General features: G+C 35.0%; 2 protein-coding genes across 2 annotated transcripts in view; both read right to left on the reverse strand.

The window, feature by feature from the left end:
• Positions 1-307: 307 nt before the first annotated feature.
• Positions 308-2,308, reverse strand: INSL5 (insulin like 5). Its single transcript, XM_055305248.1, is given in 3 exon segments — positions 308-471; positions 474-489; positions 2,165-2,308. Coding segments are annotated over 3 exon segments (324 nt in total).
• Positions 2,309-9,396: 7,088 nt separating this feature from the next.
• The window catches only part of DNAI4 (dynein axonemal intermediate chain 4), a 98,210-nt gene continuing 86,806 nt past the window's right edge, over positions 9,397-20,800 (reverse strand). The window contains exons 16-17 of the mRNA XM_055304797.1: positions 18,456-18,612; positions 9,397-10,947 (exon numbers count right to left, since the gene is read on the reverse strand). Coding sequence (XP_055160772.1) covers positions 10,897-10,947; positions 18,456-18,612 — 208 coding nt within the window. The 3' untranslated portion in view covers positions 9,397-10,896. The remainder of the gene's footprint in view (positions 10,948-18,455; positions 18,613-20,800) is intronic.

Consider the following 20,800-nt stretch of genomic DNA (forward strand, 5'->3'; position numbering starts at 1 on the left):
TTATTTTATTTTTTTTTAAAGGAGAAAATCACAGTGAGTTTGGTTTATGGCATTTTTACTGCAATTTTGCACAGCATTTAAAATTTCAAAGGATAAGTTAAAATTTTAAAAGAACAGTGCACTCACCTTGGCAAAAGGAGGAAATAGACTTCACTGTGGTTTTAACCACTCACCCACAACTTTGAGAAAAGAAAGATTGTCTAGCCAAAAGCCATTACTTTAATAACACAATATAAGCATTGTACTGAGCAGTAAAACATGTTAACATGTGCTAAAGCTCTACCATGTTTGGGTATTGGCTCTTGTCTTAACAAAGAGCAAGCAAATCAGTTATGGAACAGCAGGCAGTGCAACACACACTTTATAAGTCTTGTTTTAACATCACCCAGTGCTTCTCTGAGCCCCAAGACCCTCCAGTAGGCAGCTGTCCATCCTGAAGACTTTCCTCCCCTGAGGAACCCACCTTCGGGGGTTTTGCGCTGTGCTTTCCTCAGAAACATAATCATAAACATAATTTGGGAGCTGGAGGTGGTTTCCTCACTCGGTAGGGAAGAGAAAAAAAGAATACTTCCTCAGAGGGACCTGACAAAGAAGGAAGGTAGCAGCCAAGTTCTACGCTTGGGAAAATGCATTAGATTTTTAAAGGAAATTGAATCCTACCCATTATTTTCTTTGAATGTCTGGCTTCAGAAAGATTAGACATTCTGGGAAGAACTCGCTCATCTCCACCCACCTCATTTTACAGAGGAGAAATGACACAGCCAGTGTCTTGAGGCCAGTGAATAGCCAAGTCAGGGCTGGCCTTCTGTTGTACTGGTTACCTCTGCTTGTTGACCAGCAGCCTCCATGATATTAGTTACATGCTATTAACACACACACACACACCAATAAAAAATAACCCTGAGTATGCCATGTAAAGCTCATCAGCAAGGCAGGAAGTGGAGACATAAACCTCTATGTCTGAAAACAAAAAGTAGTTCCCACTATTACTGGAGTGTTGTTCCCAAAGTGCTCCCTCAATTTAATCTTGTTCAAACTCATTTATCAGTACCTTAGCATACTGGCAAGTACCAAGAAAACCTACATGAATGAATGCTGATTAGGCAACCACTAATGGGTGGAATAGATAATACATGAGAAAATACTCTGTGAACGATAAAATAAACTATTATGATGTCAGTTGGTGTTAAAAAGAAAGCCTTGCATGGACATCCATTCCACTGCCCTATGTGTTTCGTGGATATTCCAAATATATTCTTTCTATCTTTCTTTTGTTTTTAAGATTTTATTTATTTACTCATGAGAGACACACACACACACACACAGAGAGAGAGAGAGAGAGAGGCAGAGACACAGGCAGAGGGAGAAGCAGGCTCAATACAGGGAGCTTGATGTGAGACTCGATCCTGGGTCTCCAAGATCACACCCTGGGCTGAAGGCGGCACTAAACCACTGAGCCACCCGGGCCGCCCCCAAATATATTCTTTCTACTGCATTTTGGCTTGCTAATCCAGAGGTGGATAAATAATGATAAGCCTAGTAAATTATGCTTGCTGTCTTGAGATTTAAAAAAACTCTTATTATATCTGTTAACATCTAGTAACTATGAACCTCTCAATGTGGGAGTAGTAAGTTCATAATTTTTCAAGAAATTATCCCACCAAAATATGAAAACTGTGGGTCATTTTCTAAAAATATTTTTGTTTACCAAAGTCATTGTTTTTTTTTTGTTTGTTTTTTAAGATTTTATTTATTTATTCATGACAGACACACACACACACACACACAGAGGGAGAAGTAGGCTCCATGCAGGAGCCTGACGTGGGACTCAGTCCGGGGTCTCCAGGATCATGCCCTGGCCTGAAGGCGGCGCTAAACCGCTGGGCCACCAGGGCTGCCCTACCAAAATTGTTTGAACGCACATTGAAAGCTTTACAATTATATATGTGCTTGCAACATTATGTAGTCACATTTTCCTTTTTTAACTTTTTATTATAAAACTATAACTCTCAATGATGAACATAGAATCTTAAACAAATTCTATTTCACACTTTAACATAGGATTAGCCAAAAATTCCAGTCAAACTTCTTGAATTGAAAAATGAAGAAATGCAGTGAAGTCAGTCCCCTCGGTATTTCTGAAACACATTAGACTTATTCCTACCTTCCACCTGGAGCTAGCACAGAAATAGACAACTGCTTTTAGGTACTCTAGCCCCCAGAGGAGCTTCATAGACTCCTCACTCCTCGCTTCTGAGATGGCAAGTAGGACAGAGAATAGAAATAAAGCCAAAAAGGTGCCCTTCATTTTGCAAGGATTGAATAAGAATCTGATGTGGTGAACATTGCCAAATTAAGTTTTGAAGTTACTGTCACACTCTTGTCCAATTTATACTATCTTTCCCAACATTTTATTGGTCAGAGCCTCATTTTAACAATATTTACAAAGCACAAAGGTTACATCGTGAAGTTTTGATAATGTGCCTTTATGATTATTGCTAGTTATTCAGTCACTTCTGAGCACCATCACTTACCATTAACTGCATCCATGAAACAATAAACAGAACGCTCTCTTAGAGAACATCTAGAAAAATACAGGCTTTGGAAGTAGCCACGTATGAGTCTCAATGAATCTTTCCACATTTGGCCAGCAAAAGTTTGTTGATTGTATCTCTAACTAGAGCACTTAATCCTCTTTATTTGGAGATTGACATAACTTTTCCTTCTCATCTAGTCTGCAACTCATTTTACTATCTGTGTGGCTTGGAACATGTAACTGTCTTCTCTGAGTCTAGTTTCCTCATTTGTGAGGAAATAATTTGCACTTATGTTGTTGTGAAGACAGAAGGAGTTAACATAAGTAAAACACATAGCATCATATAAGACGTTTAATAAACACTGAGTAAATTGACAATGTGATACTCAAGGGATGATAAATGTGATTTTTGGTTGCAAATAGCTACTATGGAAGGCTTTTATGTATAACTCTTGACCTCATAACTATCCATAAATTTGCACTGCCCTGATCTTTTTCTTTCTTTCCTTCATTCTTTCCTTTCTTTGTTCCTTTCCTCCTTCCACAAATAAGTTCTAAAAGGCAGAACCATTGAGTACTATTTCTGAAACTGTTTTCTCTAGGACATGAGTCTTTGAAGATGGTCTTTGAAAAAAAATCCTATGGGAATAGTCCCTTTCTTGGAGGATTAATAATGCATATTTTATTTAACGGCTCAGAGAAGACTTATAGTTAGGAATCTTCTTTAATATGCTTAATTCAGGGCAGCCCAGGTGGCTAGGTGGTTTGGCGCCTGCCTTTGGCCCAGGGCATGGTCCTGGAGACCCAGGATCGAGTCCCACGTCGGGCTCCCTGCATGGAGCCTGCTTCTCCCTCTGCCTGTGTTTCTGCCTCTCTCTCTCTCTCTCTGTGTGTCTCTCATGAATGAATAAAATCTTAAAAAATATATGTTTAATTCAAAGTTTCCCAAACTTATTTGACCCAAGAAAATCTTTCACCATGAAATTGACTAATATCTGGGGTAGTCATGAATTTCTAAAGAAGACGTATTTTCAGTTTTCTTCTTTTCAGGCACATGGTAGGATTCTATTCTCCTGTTCTTTAAAGCTGTATGTGGTCATGTGACACATTTTAGCAAATAAAAGATGACTGGAAATAACATCTGTCACTTGTACCTGGCATTTAAGAATGGGTGCCTGATTCCCCAATTCTCCCTCTCTCTCACCTCGATGACCAATAGCATTCTTGATAGAATCTGGTCTCTGAGTCAGAACAATATAGGGGATGGCCACCTGTTCACCTGTAATGAATATATAATGTAAATGAGAAGTAAATTCTTAGCATTTAAAACCACTGAGATTTGGTGATTATTGGTTGTGGCAACATAATTCGACTTATCCAGACTAGTATGATTATCTTAAAGTTATTTACATCTTATAGATGTAGACAATGTTTACAATGATCCAAGTTTTTAGATCAAAGTAAGATCAGTTATTTGAACTTAACAGCTGGAATCAATTGCCATGTGCTCAATATGATTGATAATATGAAGATCCACAATTAATAGGAATCAAAATTTCAAATTAACAACCGAACAATGGATGGAGTAAACGTGTATTTCATCTATAAATTGTTATCAAGGAACTGTGGCCACAAGAATATTTAATACATGGTGTTAGAGCAGGATGGCATGAGTTATAAGTACATCTGTCACACTCGGATTTGGGAAATCAGATCTCCATTTTACCATTAAATATCTATGTGTCCTTAGGAGATACTTGGTGTCTCTGAATCTCAGTTTCTTCATTTGTAAAATAGAGATGATGATACTGACTTCTTTAGGGTGGTCATCAGGATTAAATTATGCAGAGTACTATCAGAGTCTCTAGCACAAAGGAAGCTTTCAATAGATTGATCATTCATGGTAATAGTAAGGATTATAATTCTACCAAATATTACATTGTGTCACAGTGGCCTTGGTGTTAGAATGCTAGAGTTTTAATACTAGTCCTACAGTTTCCAGCTAGGAGAGCTTGAGAGAGCCATTTAAAATGTAATTTGATTTTCTAATTTGTAATCTGGAAAAATATCACAGGATCAAATGAAGCGATGTTAATTATAGCACAGATAAATTTTAAAATATACCACATAGGGTGGGCAGTGGGGGTGACTGGGTGATGGGCACTGAGGTGGTCACTTGACGGGATAAGCACTGGGTGATATTCTATATGTTGGCAAATTGAACACAAATAAAAAACTTATTAAAAAAATAAAATATACCACATATAGTTATTTTATGATAAGGATGATTATAAGATCACTCCATAAATTTGTTATCAAACATATTATCAAACTTATTTTTTTTTAAGATTTTATTTATTTATTCATGAGAGACACACAGAGAGAGAGGCAGAGACACAGGCAGAGGGAGAAGCAGGTTCCATGCAGGGAGTTTGACGCGGGACTCGATCCCGGGTCTCCAGGATCAGGCCCTAGGCTGCAGGCAGCTCTAAACTCCTGAGCCACCTGGGCTGCCCAAACTTATTTGTATTCATACTGATTACTTCTAGAGGGTGTTTTCATCATAGGGCACCCCTATTCATCTAGCTATTTCTGGGAGTCATTGACAACTCCTCATTCTCCCTCTCTCTTCCCTGACTAAAACCTCCTTCTTGCACACACATCCATTAAACCACCAAGTCTACCTCTAACTTTCTCTGTGATCCACTTATTCATTCTTTATCCTCTCTGCCATGATCTTCAACTCTCATTTAGAGATTGCAACAGTCTTTCAACTGGATCTATCTCCTCCATCAAGCCATTGTCCACACTGCTGCTGAAATGATCTTTCTAAACATATGCTTATATTATTTATTGCCCACTTTGAAAACTCTTCAGTGGCTTTCCATTTTCCTCAAGAAAAAGTCCAAATTTCCTTATCATGGCCTACAAGACCTTTCATGATATGCCTGTGTCTACTTGTACAGGCCCTCAAACTCTCAGTGGTCTAGCTCTATGAAACTCACTATTTGTGGAAACTTTGTGTTCTCTCTCTCTCTCTCTCTTTCTCTCTCTCTCTCAGCAGGCCTTTGCCCCTGCTGTTTTCTTCACCTGAAACCTCTTTTCCTACCCTCTTTAAAACTAGTTAACTTCTACTCCATAAATACCTGTAGAATGGGTATTGAAATATTACTTATTTAGACAACTTTCTGCATAACTTTATGAATAAAACTTTCTTAGTTCACACTTCAGTAATTTTTTAAACTGCTCTGTCAGTAAGAATTTAAGAGAACAGCTAAAAATGTTTTTAATAATATTAAAAAACAATATTTTATATTTACAGTTTAATTTTGTATGGACAAGGAAGCTATTTTCTTTTTATGTTCTTGTCATTATTTTGGGTTTTTAGAAATTTAAAAGTTTTTTAATACATAAATTGAAAAAGCTCAATAAGTAATTGAAATATACAATAATTTAAAAATTCAATAAAAGTATTATCAGTGATTTATGATGTGTAAGATCCCTAAAAATATCCTGGGATACTTTTTCCTTCCTAGTTGAATAGCATCAAATCTTTTAATAGTTATTCAAAGAAATACAGACATGGTGAGAGCACATTTTTCATGAGTTGTTCTAGATGCTACACAAATGTGTCATCAACTTAGAAAAAGCAGTGCTTATTTTGATAAGATTCATAACCATGTTTTATATGTTCCAACTTAATGGACATGTTCTGCTTTCTATGTAACCCAGGGATTAGTTTCATGTAAACTGTTAGCCTTTTAGTTTTATCACCCACTGAGTATGCCAACCCAAGCAAATGAAGGTTAATAGCCTAGCAAATGTTCTATGGACTTGAGGGTAGACTTGAACATTGCAGTAAATCCTGAACAAAACAGACCCAAAGCCCAAATGGAACAAATGACATCATTAGCATAGTCTGTATCTCCTGAAGGAGGAATGGGGCCTTGCAAGGACCTAGCCAGCTGCAAAGGGCAAAGAAGTTCTCGGACCAAGAAGTGGGAAGGTAGTCTGGAATAATCAGAATGAGAACTATCATTTCTGAGTACCTACTTTGTGCAGGCATCGTTCTAAGTGTTTTGTGTTGGAGGTAAACTGTACCAGTCGGTGGGAACAGAATCTCAAAAGTAGCAGCAATATTTGCCTAAAGAAAGTCATCATAAATGTGTTTTCAACCTTTGTCTTGAGGGAGAAAATTGATTTTATATTGTTATAGAGCAAAGAAAACTATAACCTATGTTCAGCTGATTTTCAAGTCTGATTTTATGTTTTGCTTGATTTTGTGTTCTGTGTTTTCCACAGTTAACATACCCTCTATGATGTTAAGATATTTTGTTAGGACATCATTTACACATCACTCATTGCATGGAAAATGGTTTCTCTGAGGCTCACTGTGCTCCCTCCTAGGCCCTACTGCTTCCTGAACAATGCTATTTAGAAGCAGGTCATAGGTCCCCTCTACTCTATAGATTCATTAGGCCTCTCTCTTTTCGTCATTCCCCACCCCTTCCAGCCCCACAGAAACTTCACTTTTCACTTCCTGTTTAAGATACTTGGAATAGGGGCAGGTCCTGAAGAAGGGAGCTCAGAAAAGGCTATCCTGAGAAGATGAGATATGAACTCAGATCTGAAGGAAGAGCGAAGAGTTAACATGTTGAAGAGGAGTGAGGGATGGGAAGGAAAGTGTTCATTTGGGGATGAAACCTTAATTAGAGAAGAATATATATTCTTGTGCTTTGGTTATGAAACTTCATTGAACTATAGAGACATTAACCATTCACTACACGATAGTGGAAAATGTTTAAGGACTGCTCAAAGCCTTGGACTTGAGTTTATGCCTGACCAGTTATCAGATATATGGTCTTTGGTAAGTTATATTACCTATTTAAGCCTTCATTATATTATCTGGAAAATAGAGATTATAATAATAACTACCTCTCTTATCTGTCCCATAGGACTGCTCTAAGGGTATAACAAGATAATGGACGTGAAAGTGCTCTACAAACTGTAAAGTACTTTAATATACGTTACTACTAGTGTGTTGTTGATAACTAAATCTATTCAATATTTTCTTTTAGGGAGACTTTTATTGAAACAAAATGGCAAATACTGAGTGTTCTGCTTCTCATTTGTAATTGTACGTAACTACATAGAGGTGAACCAAAGGAACACACTATGATACAAATTGTATCATGAATACAATCTTCCTTCCCTACAACAGTTGCAACAGCATCTAACAACTTACAACTTACAGAAGTTCTATGTGAAAGGTGGGTGGTAGAGAATGACCAAATAAAGTAATGAATATGTAGGAGTCTAAAATAGGAGTCTAAAGTCAGACAAGTCATCAAGTCATCATTTAGTCTCCTAATTAGTACATTAGCAGTGCGTGCGCGCGCGCACATGTGTTTTTTTTTAAAGATTTTATTTATTTATTCATGAGAGAGAGAGAGAGAGAGAGAGAGACAGGCAGAGGGAGAAGCAGTTTCCATGCATGGAGCCCGATGCGGGACTCAATCCCGGGTCTCCAGGATCATATCCTGGGCCGAAGGCAGGCGCTAAACCGCTGAGCCACCCAGGGATCCCCCACAGGTGTGTTTAAGGATAAAATGAGACAGCTAATTGCTAAGCAGAACTCTCATTCAATTCTTAAAATTCTATGGTAAACTCCACTACATATGTAATTGGGAAAATGCATATTAAAACAACGAGATACAACTACACATCGATTAGAATAGCCACAATTTAGAATACTGACAATACCAGAGAGGCAAGGATATGGAAAAGTAGCAGCTCTCATACATTACTGGAAGGAACAAAAAATTGTGGACAGCCACTTTGAAAAATAATTTGGGTTTTGGGTAGGGAGGGGTTTGTCTTGTTTTGTTCGTTTTTGCAAAATTGGACACGCTATACGATCAGTAATCATTCTTCTTGATATTAACTCAAAGGAGTTAAAACTTATGTCCACACAAAATTCTGCACACAAATGTTTTTAGCAACTTTATTCATAATTGTCAAAATTTGGAAGCAACCAAGATGTCCTTCAGTAGGTGAATGATAAACTGTGGTATGTGCAGACAATGGAATATCATTCAGCACTAAAAAGGAATGAGCCATAAAGCCATCAATAGATATGGAAGAACCTTAAATTCACCTTATTAAGTGAAAGAAGCCAATCTGAAAAGGTTATATACACTGATTCCAATTATAGAATATTCTGAAAAAGATAAAATCACTGAGACAGTAAAAGATCTGTGGTTGCCGGATCGGAGGCAAGGTAAATAACAGAGCACAGAGGATTTTTAGGGCAGTGATAATGCTCTATATAATACTATAATTTGGATATATGTTATTATACATTTGTCCAAACCCATAGATTATACAACACTAAGGGTGAACCATTATGTATACTCTGGTATTTAGGAGGTGTCAGTTAGGCTCATTGATTGTAACAAATGTACCACTTTGGTGAGTGTTGTTAATAATGGGAGAGGCTATGTGTTGGTGGGGGCAAGGAGCATATGGGAAATCTCTTGTACCTTCTTTTGGTTTTGTTATGAGACTAAAACAACCAAAAACAAATACTAAATTTTTAAAGAAAATTTATTAGAAATAGAGCTTACTACTAGTGAGAAGCCAAAACCAATCTAGAAAGCCAGCAAAATAATTGCTTCTATAATTGCTTCTATAATTTAAAGATCTTAAAATCAAAATTGATGCTAATCTTAAACTATCAGAGTCTGTAAAATCAGGAGTGAGAAGGGTAAAATGAAAGAGGTTCAGTGCCTCAGGATCAGTTGCCCAGTCTAAGAATAATAAAATAGTTTTATTTTTCATTTAGACTTGATGAGCAGGGATGGTACAATACATGAACAATTTTGAATGGTCAAAAGTACATGATAAAAAGAAACATTGTTTCAATTAAATCAAGTTTTTATTTTGTTATACAGCATGTTATAGAAAGTCCAACCTTTAGGAAAGATGAAAAGATGAACAATGATGATTTATATCAGCAGAAAATTTATAATTCTTATTACTTGGCCTAAGCTCTGGGTCTACCTAAGAAATCACCTTGCTTTTGTTTAAAGGATGGCTCCAAAGAAATGGAGATTGTGAAGAAGTGGACACATAAAAGGCAGATTCTACTGTTGCACACATTCCATTCTTAGTTTCATACAGACTTTTTTTTTTTTTTTTCAGAGAACTTAGTGAGTTTCGAATGTCTCATCCTCTCCTCTCCACTTAGAAGGCTTTGCAAAACAGGGCACACTGTCCTATGGCCTCGGTTAACAAAACACAGGACTTGTTCTAAAGAACAGCATGGAATAGGCTGTTAGCAATCTGTTTGGGGGAGTTGCTGCCTCCCACTCCTCCTATTTCCACAAGCTAGCTCTAGAACCCTTCATAAGATAAGATCCAGATGCCAAATACAAATTGAGGACTTTCTATTTTCTCTCTGGGCCCACTTAAGCCTGGGCTTAAAACCCATAGCAGGGATCCCTGGGTGGCAGAGCGGTTTAGCGCCTGCCTTTGGCCCAGGGCGCGATCCTGGAGACCCGGGATCGAATCCCACGTCGGGCTCCCGGTGCATGGAGCCTGCTTCTCCCTCTACCTATGTCTCTGCCTCTCTCTCTCTCATTGTGTGCCTATCATAAAAAAATAAAAATTAAAAAAATAAAAAAAAACCCATAGCAGATTTTGGGCATGCAGAAGAGGATGCCCTGATGTGTCCCAGACTAACTCTTCTCACTGAATTGGGCGTGTGGTGCATAGTGTCTAAACAATGCAATTTTGACATTTGCTGTCATGTCTTTTGCTTGTCAAATAGTCTAAAAGTTTCATAGCTTCAGCTCTCAAATCTAAGAGGAAAAAATTCTGATTTAGAGAAGGGTGTGAGAATCCAATATTCTTATAATACTAACACAAGTGGAATTCATAAATTCTGAAAAATAGATCTTGGGAAGCCGAAGATTTGAGTCTATGGAACTTCATCTTGTAAAGATTTTTGGTTTAAGTAATTCTAATGGTGTCCAAGTGTGGCTTCTAATGGAATAATAATTTTCTAACCTATTTGGACATTTTATAAGTACACATATGTAGTTGTATGTACTTGGAATATGACTAAAAATAATAAGAAAATCCAACAAGACTCTTACAAATAGCCTAGATCACAAACTAATCACATATTTCTGAAATTAAAGTGTATTTAATTTATGTTAAATTGAAATGGAAGCTATACATCAAATATCATTTTTTAACATCAAAATCTGAACTTACTGCATACAATTGGATTATTGGACATTAAACACTGTTTATTCTTTCTTTAAATAGCAATAAGAAAAAATAGTAATGATGAATTATCCTTGATGGTTTGACTTGGGTCCAAGCAAAGTATCTATTATATCTCCCTGAGAAAAAAAAGGTCAAACAATTACAATGCAATAAAATATAAATTAAGAGGTAAAGGAGTTTTTAAAATGTCATTTAAAATTTATAACTTAGTGATACATATAAAGGGCATTCAATAAGATTGTAATAAGGAAACAAACTAAAGTAAGTTTAAATACTAACAGTTACTTCCTAGTATAAACCTTTTTCTTATGAAAGACTCCGTTAATGGAGTTTCATAAACAATTTTATAACTATTCAGTTAAGAGATCATTTTGAAAGCTCCTGTTTAGCCTCCTGTTTGGTTGTAAGTACCATAAAATCTGATGAATAGGTTTTTTTGAATCTCCCAGAAAAATAACCCTTAATCTTTAAAATATAATGACCAAAAGCATTATTCCTATTCCTATAGGAATAGGAAACATATTCCTATTAGGAAACTGTATTTATTATTCCTATTAGGAAACTGTATTTATTATTAATGTATGTAATATATTTGTTACAAGGAAATTTTGCTTACCAGCATTGAAATCATTAACACATATACAATACACATATATACTCACACACACATTGTCAAAAATGTTTCAGACTCTCAGCTTAGCCTTCTGCTTTCAGGGCATACTGCTCAAAATAAAAGATGTCTCTAATGTATATATATTCCACATCTTCTTTGTCCATTCATCATTGATGGACATTTGGGCTGTTTCCATAATTTGGCCACTATAAACATCAGGGTGCATGTTTTCATTCAAATTAGTATTTTTGTATTCTTTGGGTAAACATCTAGTACTGCAATTGCTGGATCATAGGGTAGTTCTATTTTTAACTTTTTGAGGAGCCTCCATACTGTTATCCAAAGTAGCACCAGTTTGCATAAAAAAGAATGAAATCTTGCCATTTGCAACAATATGGATGGATAGAGAGTATTATACTAAGCGAAATAAGTCAGTCAGAGAAAGACAAATAACATATGATTTCACTCATATGTGAAATTTAAGAAGCAAAACAAATGAGTATAGGGGAAGAAGAGAGAGAAGGCAAACCAAGAAACAGACTCTTAACTATAGAGAATGATGGTTACCAGAGAGGAGGTTGGTGGGGGTGATGGTTAAATAGATGATGGGGATTAAGGAGTGTACTTGTTGTGATAAGCATCTGGTGTTGTATGGAAGTGTGAATCACTAAATTCTATGACTGAAACTAATATTTTACTGTATGTTACCTAATGGGAATTTAAATAAAAACTTAAAAAAATCTAATTTATTGAAATCCAAACACAAGGATGAAAGTTTTTCTTCCACATTCCAATCTATATTCCATACTTTTACTAACTATAAATATGTCCACTAGGAACACAGCTTTTATATTTGTGTTTAAATAAATAGGTGTTGGGATCCCTGGGTGGCGCAGCGGTTTGGCGCCTGCCTTTGGCCCAGGGTGTGATCCTGGAGACCCAGGATCAAATCCCACATCGGGCTCCCGGTGCATGGAGCCTGCTTCTCCCTCTGCCTATGTCTCTGCGCCCCTCTCTCTCTCTCTCTGTGTGACTATCATAAATAAATAAAAATTAAAAAAAAATTAAAAATAAATAAATAAATTTGTGTTAATGTTACATAAATCATAACATATTGTACTTCTATAATTTCCTTCAATTTGCTTTTATCACTCAACTTTTTAAAATATTTATTCAAAATTTGTCATAATAACAAATTGAAATATGTATTATTTAAATTTTTATACTAGAGTCACTCATGTGAATATGCCATACTTTATCCAAAGTTTCACTGATGATAATCTAAGGTTGTTTCCAATTTATCAATATAGAAACAAGGCAGGTATGAACATTCTTTTCTCATTAGCATGTCTTTCAGATCACTACTAACAAATTAAAATCTTGGGAGATATACAGAATCCAAACAGATGTCATTTAAACATCTTATAGATGGATTTTAGTCCTACCAGATAGGAAAAGTGAAGTAATTCAGAATTACTGACACAGTAAATAAATGACTTGAAATCAATTGTGTGATATAACAACCCATGGAGAGTTGCACCTTCCATGAGGAGATGGAGGATGTAGGTAATAGGTAAGTTGACTCCAGGAGACATGCACTCTGAGACCACTCCATTTGGAGGGCATTGACAAATCGACTATAGAACAGGGCTCAGTGTGGCAGCCAAGGTATTTAGCAAAATCTCTTTAAACATCCACAGTCAATATGCACATCAAGCAGTTGAGAAAATAATCTCCAAAACTACTCAGAATGCTTCATTTGTTTATTGGAAAACCTATTCTTACCCTGAGAAGAATAATTATTGTATATAGAAATAATGCAGCAAACCAAACAGATAATTTTAATATTTTTTTGTATTAAGGAACTTGTATATATTTGGAATTTTCAATATTCGTTATTTAAAAGGGAATTTGCCATTATTTGATTGCTTAGCAAATAAATTTGTGATTTTTTTTTAATTTTTTTCTTAAGGTTTTATTTATTTATTCATGAGAGACACAGAGAGAGAAAGGCAGAGACACAGGCAGAGGGAGAAACAGGCTCCATGCAGGGAGCCCGATGCGGGACTCGATCCCGGGTCTCAGGATCGCGCCCTGGACCAAAAGCAGGTGCTAAACCGCTGAGCCACCCAGGGATCCCCTAAATTTGTGATTCTAATTTAAATGTGTAATTGCGTAATTAATTTAGACCCGTAATAATAGATGGAAATATTATTAATTTGTATAAGGCATTGGAACAATTAAGAAAATTTAAGATCCATCATATTCAAAATTTAAAATTTATTAAATTGGGATGCCTGGGTGGCTCAGCAGTTAAGCATCTGCCTTCGGCTCAGGGGGTGATCCTGGAGTCCCAGGATCGAGTCCCGCATCGGGCTGCCTGCATGGAGCCTGCTTCTCCCTCTGCCTATGTTTCTGCCTTTCTCTCTCTGTCTCTCATGATTAAATAAAATATTTTAAAATAAATAAATAATAAAATTTATTAAATTAATAAGAATTCCTTAAATATCAGATTTGTTTGCCCATAAGACAATTGAAGTACTTAAAAATCTGTATTAAATTTATAAATTAAACAGATTTAAAGAAACTTAATTGTTACAAAAGCTTATTTAAAGTATGTATTAATATTTGTTGGACTTATAAACAGAATAATAAAATATATCCTCTAAATGTAAGAGCTTAAGGTGAACTAAGACTTTTAGAAATTTTACAACATATTTGAATATCAACATTTTAAGCAAAAGTAGATTGAATAATCATGAACAAAAGAAATTTTAAGACAAAGGAGAAAGAAAGAAAGAAAGAAAGAAAGAAAGAAAGAAAGAAAGAAAGAAAGACCTCACCTTGATGCCTTACATATACCTCCTAGTATACATGTGCAGGACATTCTCTGTGGTATCACTGGCTTGTATGGTATATGAATTTTCAGCTTTATTGAATTGTTCTCCAAAGAGGCTATGCTAATTCAGATTCCTATGACCTTTGCATAAAAGTTCCTAATTCCCTACAACTTTGCTGATACTTAATATTGGCTAATATTTTAGTTTTTGTAAATCCAATCAGTTTGAACTGATATCTTGTATAATTTCAATTGTATCTTTCTTCATTAATAGTGAGAATAAATGTTGCTTTTAAGTTTATTTAATCTTCCAGTTTCTTTCTTATGAATTAGGATGTTATACATTTGCCCTTATAAGAAATTGAATTGTTCTTATTGTTTTGTTTTTGTTTTTTTTTGTTGTTCTTATTGTTTAATAGGAGTTTTTTATATATAATGGACATTATGTGTTTCATAATCTTGGAAATTTCTTCTTTTAATCTGTTTCTTTCAACTTGGCATATAGAATCTTGAACAGAAGGTATTAATTTTGACATAATAATCATAAAAGAATACTTGAGTTTTATTGAGAGCTTACTATGTACCAATAATAGTTCTAATCACTCTGTACCCATTAACTCATTTAATCTTTCTAACAATCTTTGATTCTGGTAGCAATATTATGCCCGTTTTACAGATAAGAAAACAGGAAAAAACTAAAAAAAATAGGGGATATTTTTGGTCTTTTTTAAATCCATCTTTGCCTTTAGATCATTAAGACATTATCCTACATTTCCTTCTAGTGGTTTGTTTTATTTTTCAGTCTTCAGTTCCTTTAGAGTTCACCATCATACAAAATGTGAGGTAAGAGTCTTATTTCATTTTCCTCCCAAGTCACTTCTAGAATTATAAACCTTAAATGGCTTTTTATTTTCTATAAAATGAAGATCAAACTCCTCATCATGGCAAATGACCCAACTGGCCCATTTGTCACTTTTCTCTTAAGCAATCTCTTTACCAGTCAAAAGGTCTACTCATCTTTTCCTTAAAATGTCATGGACCTTTCCAATGCTGTATCTTTGCTCAAGGCTTTCCCTCTGTCTGAAGTAACAGTTCTATTTGCTTGTCTGCAAGGAGAATTTCTAATCCTCTGAAGCACAGTTAAAACTTAACCTCCTGTGTGAAAGGCTTCCCCTAAGTATTCTCATATGTTTTGCTTTCCTTCTTCCCACTCTTCTTTCAAGAGTCAAATTTCCTACTCTGTGCTTCTATTGGAGTTTTTTTTTAATTATTATTTCAGTGTTTGACTCAATTATATTTTTGTACATATATTTTCCTTTCTTAGAAACCATGAGCCTTTTATAAGTGTGTTCATTTAGACATTTTTCAATATTTGCTGAGTGCCTATTATGTGCTAGCACTGTGCTTGAATATACAAGTTTCCAAGTAGTTCAGACTAGGAAGAAAGACATATATACAAAATATTGTAGTTTATATATTGATAAATTATTATAGGTCTTGATAAGTACTGTAGATATATATGTGATGAAAAGAATGAACATGCCCATAGGTTTCTCTGCTACCACTACCCCAATACACACTAACAAAGATTTTTAAATAATTCAACTCCCTCTCCTCACTGCCCAAGTTTAGAATATGTGGGCAAGTTCTTAGAGCTCTTATGGGATAGAACTGATGGAATCACAGAGATAGAAAGGGATGAATTTAGGCTTTGATGCTACATTTAGAATTTGAGGGATATGTAGAGAAGAAGAAAAAGATTACTATGAACTAAGTATTTTTTAATGTTTTTGAGAGACTTGAATAAAGAATAGAATTCTCTGATTCCTTCTGGCTGTTGGGCTGTGTATCTTAAACAAATGTGAGCATAAACATCTCAGTAGCTATTAAAATAGCTTATACTCAACAAATATGTGAGAAATTAAAAATATCAAAATGTTTTACGTCATGAAAAAATAAGCCAGTGGGGTCTCATTCCTCAGAGCAGACTAAAACTATGATGTAAGAACATGAATTTTGGGAAGAAAATACTTTATGTAGTGTAATGATTTGGAAAATAGATAATAAAAACAAAGACTAAAATTCATTCATGATCCTAACACTAAGAAATAAACTTTCTGATATGTTGAATTTTCCTCCAGTTTTTCAAGGCATATTTATTCAAGAAATACTTATTGAACTTAATACTTCTAAGACACTGTACTAGGCTATAGGAATATAGTTCAGAACAAAAGACAAAATTCACTATTTACATGCAGCTTACATTCTAACTATGGGAGACAGGCAATTACAAATCAATAAAAGAATATGATATATTTGAAGATAAATGTTAGTAAGAAAATAAGTCATAAAAAAGTATTAAATTGGAAGTGTAGGGAAGAGTAGAGGTGCAATTTAAAATAAGGTAGCCAAGGACGATTTCACCAAGAAAGTGACTATATTTGAGCAAAGATTTAAAGTGGACGGAAGAACAAACACTGGATTTTAAGTAGGAGAAATGACAAGTCCAAAGTCCTAAGCAAGCATCTATCTATCTATCTATCTATCTATCTATCTATCTATCTATCTATCTATCATTTACAGTCCAATATGGATGGGATAAACCTCCACCTTCTACATGCAACCCAAATCTAATCAACACACCTGACTTCTCTGGCCACATTTCTCTCTGGTTGGATATTTAGATTATTTCTTTTTCTTTTCTTTCCTTATCCTGTTACAGTTATGCTATAATTAATTTCTTTGATTGCCTTTATGAATATTTCTATAGAATGGAATTCCAGAAGTATAACAGTCTTGGTTCAGACTGCCAAATTTCTTCCAAAGAAGTAATACCGCATTATTCTAACATTTCTCTGTATAATAGAAAATGTATCTTATCAGATGCTTGCCAGTACTGAGTAGTCCCATTAAATTAAAAAAAAAAAAACTTGGGCACCTGGGTAGCTCAGCTGGTTGAGCATCCAACCCTTGGTTTCACCTCTAGACATGATCTCATGGGTCCTGAGATTGAGCCCTGTGTCAGGCTCCATGCTCAGCAGGTAGTCTGCTTGAAGATTCTCTCCCTCTGCCCTTCCCCCTACTCATGCTCTCTCTCTAAAATAAATAAATAAATCTTAAAAAACTTTTTTTAAATAAAAAGAAGGAATCTTTTCCTTCTTTAAAAAACCTTTAATTTCACATATGAGAATGCTACCACATTTTAATTTGATGTAATAAATTTTTTATTTCTATAATTATCAGTGAGGTTTAATTTTAAAATATACTTGCTAGTCATTTTTTGTGTGTGAACGAACTGTTCCTGACCATTACACACTCTTCTATTATAGTCTTAGTGTATTCTTATGGATTTTTTCATTTTTAAAATATTTTAATATGTTTATCATATTGATGGTAATATTTACTAGATTTATCCATAAAATAATAACTTAAACATAAAAAGCAAAAAATTTTAGGGCACCTGGGCGGTGCAGTGGGTTGCACCAGCTCTTAGTTTCAGCTCAGGTTGTGATCTCAGAATCATAAGATCAAGTCCTTCATCTGGCTCCATGCTCAACACAGAGTTTGCTTGCAGTTCTGTCTCCCTCTACCTCTATCCCTTACTCCCCCCTCTTTCAAATAAATTAATTAATCCTTAAAAGATAAAAATAAAATTAAAAAACAAAAAAAAATGGAAAAAATACCTTAAAAATAATAGGCATCCAGTATACTGATTGCCTGTCAAAGTTTTACAATAAAGTTTTCGTATTTGAAGAGTAGAGTAAAGGAACAGGATAACACTACAGAAGCAAAAAAACAAATGCCTATTTGGGGAACATTAGATAATATCTAAAATATTACCATTTCTTATAAAAGTCTTTGAATATTTATAGTGAACTTCTTCAGCTATATTCAATAATTATTATTCCCAACAGTATACTAGGCACAACTTTAAGGTATTCCATGTAACATTTATAATTATTATGGTATGATATTATCATTTTCATTTTACAGAGAAAAATCATGAGGCTCAAAGAAAATAAGCCTAATAGATACCATGCTTAGTAGGTAGCAACTCTTAAAACTTATGTTATTTCCATTGCACTACACTTAACATATGTAAGAAATGTAAATTCCTTGTATGATACAAAAAATTACATAAAATAACAAAAATTTTGTCACGTGAGTCTTACCTGGCCAGAATCCAAAGCAGTGGGCATATTTCTTAGTTCATACACAGCAACCTGTCCATCACTGTCACCCACTAGAAGGCAATCTGTTTGTTTGGCAAAGAGAACAGTTGTGAACTTGATTCCAGGGTTAGCAACATTCACAATGAGAGGATCCAAACTGAAATAAAATATTTTATTTTAAATTCAGTTGTCGTTAATACATTCTTTTTGTATACAGATTAAGAAAAGTCAGATATTTTTTGTGACTTCAAATAACAAAACAAAGCTTCTTTTTTTTTTTTTTTTTTTTTTATAATTTTTTTTAATTTTTATTTATTTATGATAGTCACAGAGAGAGAGAGAGAGGCAGAGACACAGGCAGAGGGAGAAGCAGGCTCCATGCACCGGGAGCCTGACGTGGGATTCGATCCCGGGTCTCCAGGATCGCGCCCTGGGCCAAAGGCAGGCGCCAAACCGCTGCGCCACCGAGGGATCCCCCAAAACAAAGCTTCTTAAGTAACTTTCCAAAATCAAAATAACTTATTTCTCAACTCCTTATTCAATCAAAACTTTCATTTCTTCAGTGAACTAATTTCAAATAAATAAATTCAAGAAGTTCACAATTAAGATGTGAACTCATAAGTTTAAACTCCTGTGCTGGTTAGCTTGGTGAGGCTATGGTACTCAGTTGTTTGGTCAACACCAGTCTGCACTTTGCTGTGAAAGTGTTTTGTTTAAAAATGATTAATATTAAGACCAGTAGAATTTGAATAAAGCAGATCACCCTCCATAAGATAGGCAGATCTTATCCAACTTGTTGAAGACCTTAAGAGAAAAGATTGAGTTCCCTGAAGTGGAATAAAATTCTGCCTCTGGACTGCCTTCAGACTCATGACTGCAACATGGACTCCTGATGGAAATTCTAGCCAGCCAGCCTGTAGCACAGACTTGGCACTTGCCAGGCCCCACAGTCATGTGAGTCATTCCTTAAAATAAATCTTTCTTTTTATTGCTTCTGTTTTTCTGGAGAACCTTGACTAATACAACTTCTTAAGTAATAAATGTCTTTTAAAAGAAGGGTATTTTGATCCAAATAAAACTCTGGAACATAAAAGAATACTTTGAACAAGAATTTTTTTCTATTCCCCAATCATCCAAAGCAATCCACTGATGCCCTAAAACACAAAAGAAGCAGTAACTAGTATACATCTGAAGGAATGTCTTGAGAACTGCAGTTTTACCCAAAAAATTAAAATGATAGGTGGGATGAGTTAGGTAATCATTTTATACATTAGTCATTTCATATTTAAATATAAATTGTTTTGTGATATAATCCTTGTTTTGGGGGTTCAAACTGTTTTATAGTATAAGTCATGGCAAATTTTAGAGTTACTAAGTTATTAACTTCTAGGGAAAAAAAATTGCCATTAAGAATAAGTTCACGGAATTTTGTGTGACTGATTTTAACTAAGAATGCATCCCTCTGGGGCAGCCCCGGTGGCTCAGTGGTTTAGCGCCGCCTGCAGCCTAGGGCGTGATCCTGGAGACCCTGGATCGAGTCCGCGTCGGGCTCCCTGCATGGAGCCTGCGTCTCCCTCTGCCTGTGTCTCTGCCCCCCCCCCCCGTCTCTATGAATAAATAAATAAATGAAAATCTTAAAAAAAAAGAAGCTTTAAAAAAAAAAGAATGCATTCCCCTGATTCTTGCTAATGATCAGCATAAAAATCTACAGTAAGTTCCAACTGAAGAACTCACCTCATTAAACACTTTATTCCTGTAATGTATAAATTTCTATTTTAAAAAGAAAGATGGGTCTAGAGGATACTCTAGTAACTTTGGTATAACACATTAAAATTTTTAATTAAAAAAAATAAAAATAAAATTTTTAATTAAATGCATGGCTCTTTGAATATGTTTTAAAGAAGATAAGAGAATAAGTAAATATTGTAAAAAAATTATTTTGTTCCTTTTATCTTATTGTAGAAAATCTTCAGTTAAAAACAATTAACTGCCTGTCTGCTTCTTCTATAAACTAGGCAATAAAAACGAATTCAAGGTAGCTATGATATACCAGCCTGTAAAAGTTTTAGATGAATATGGCAACCTATTTTTCATTTAAATATTTTTAAAACCACATATGGGAGGGCACCTGGGTGGGTTAGTCCATTAAGCATCTGCCTTTGGCTCAGGTCATGATCCCAGGATCCTAGGATTCAGCCCCTGCTGAGCAGGGAGCCTGTATCTCCCTATTCCCTGCTTCTTGTGCTCTCTCTCTCTCTCGTTCTCTCAAATAAATAAATAAATAAATAAATAAATAAATAAATAAATAATCTTTAAAAAAATAAAACCACCTATGGTATAAGTCA

This window comes from Nyctereutes procyonoides, unplaced genomic scaffold, assembly GCF_905146905.1.
Source record: "Nyctereutes procyonoides isolate TBG_1078 unplaced genomic scaffold, NYPRO_anot_genome, whole genome shotgun sequence".
NCBI lineage: Eukaryota > Metazoa > Chordata > Mammalia > Carnivora > Canidae > Nyctereutes > Nyctereutes procyonoides.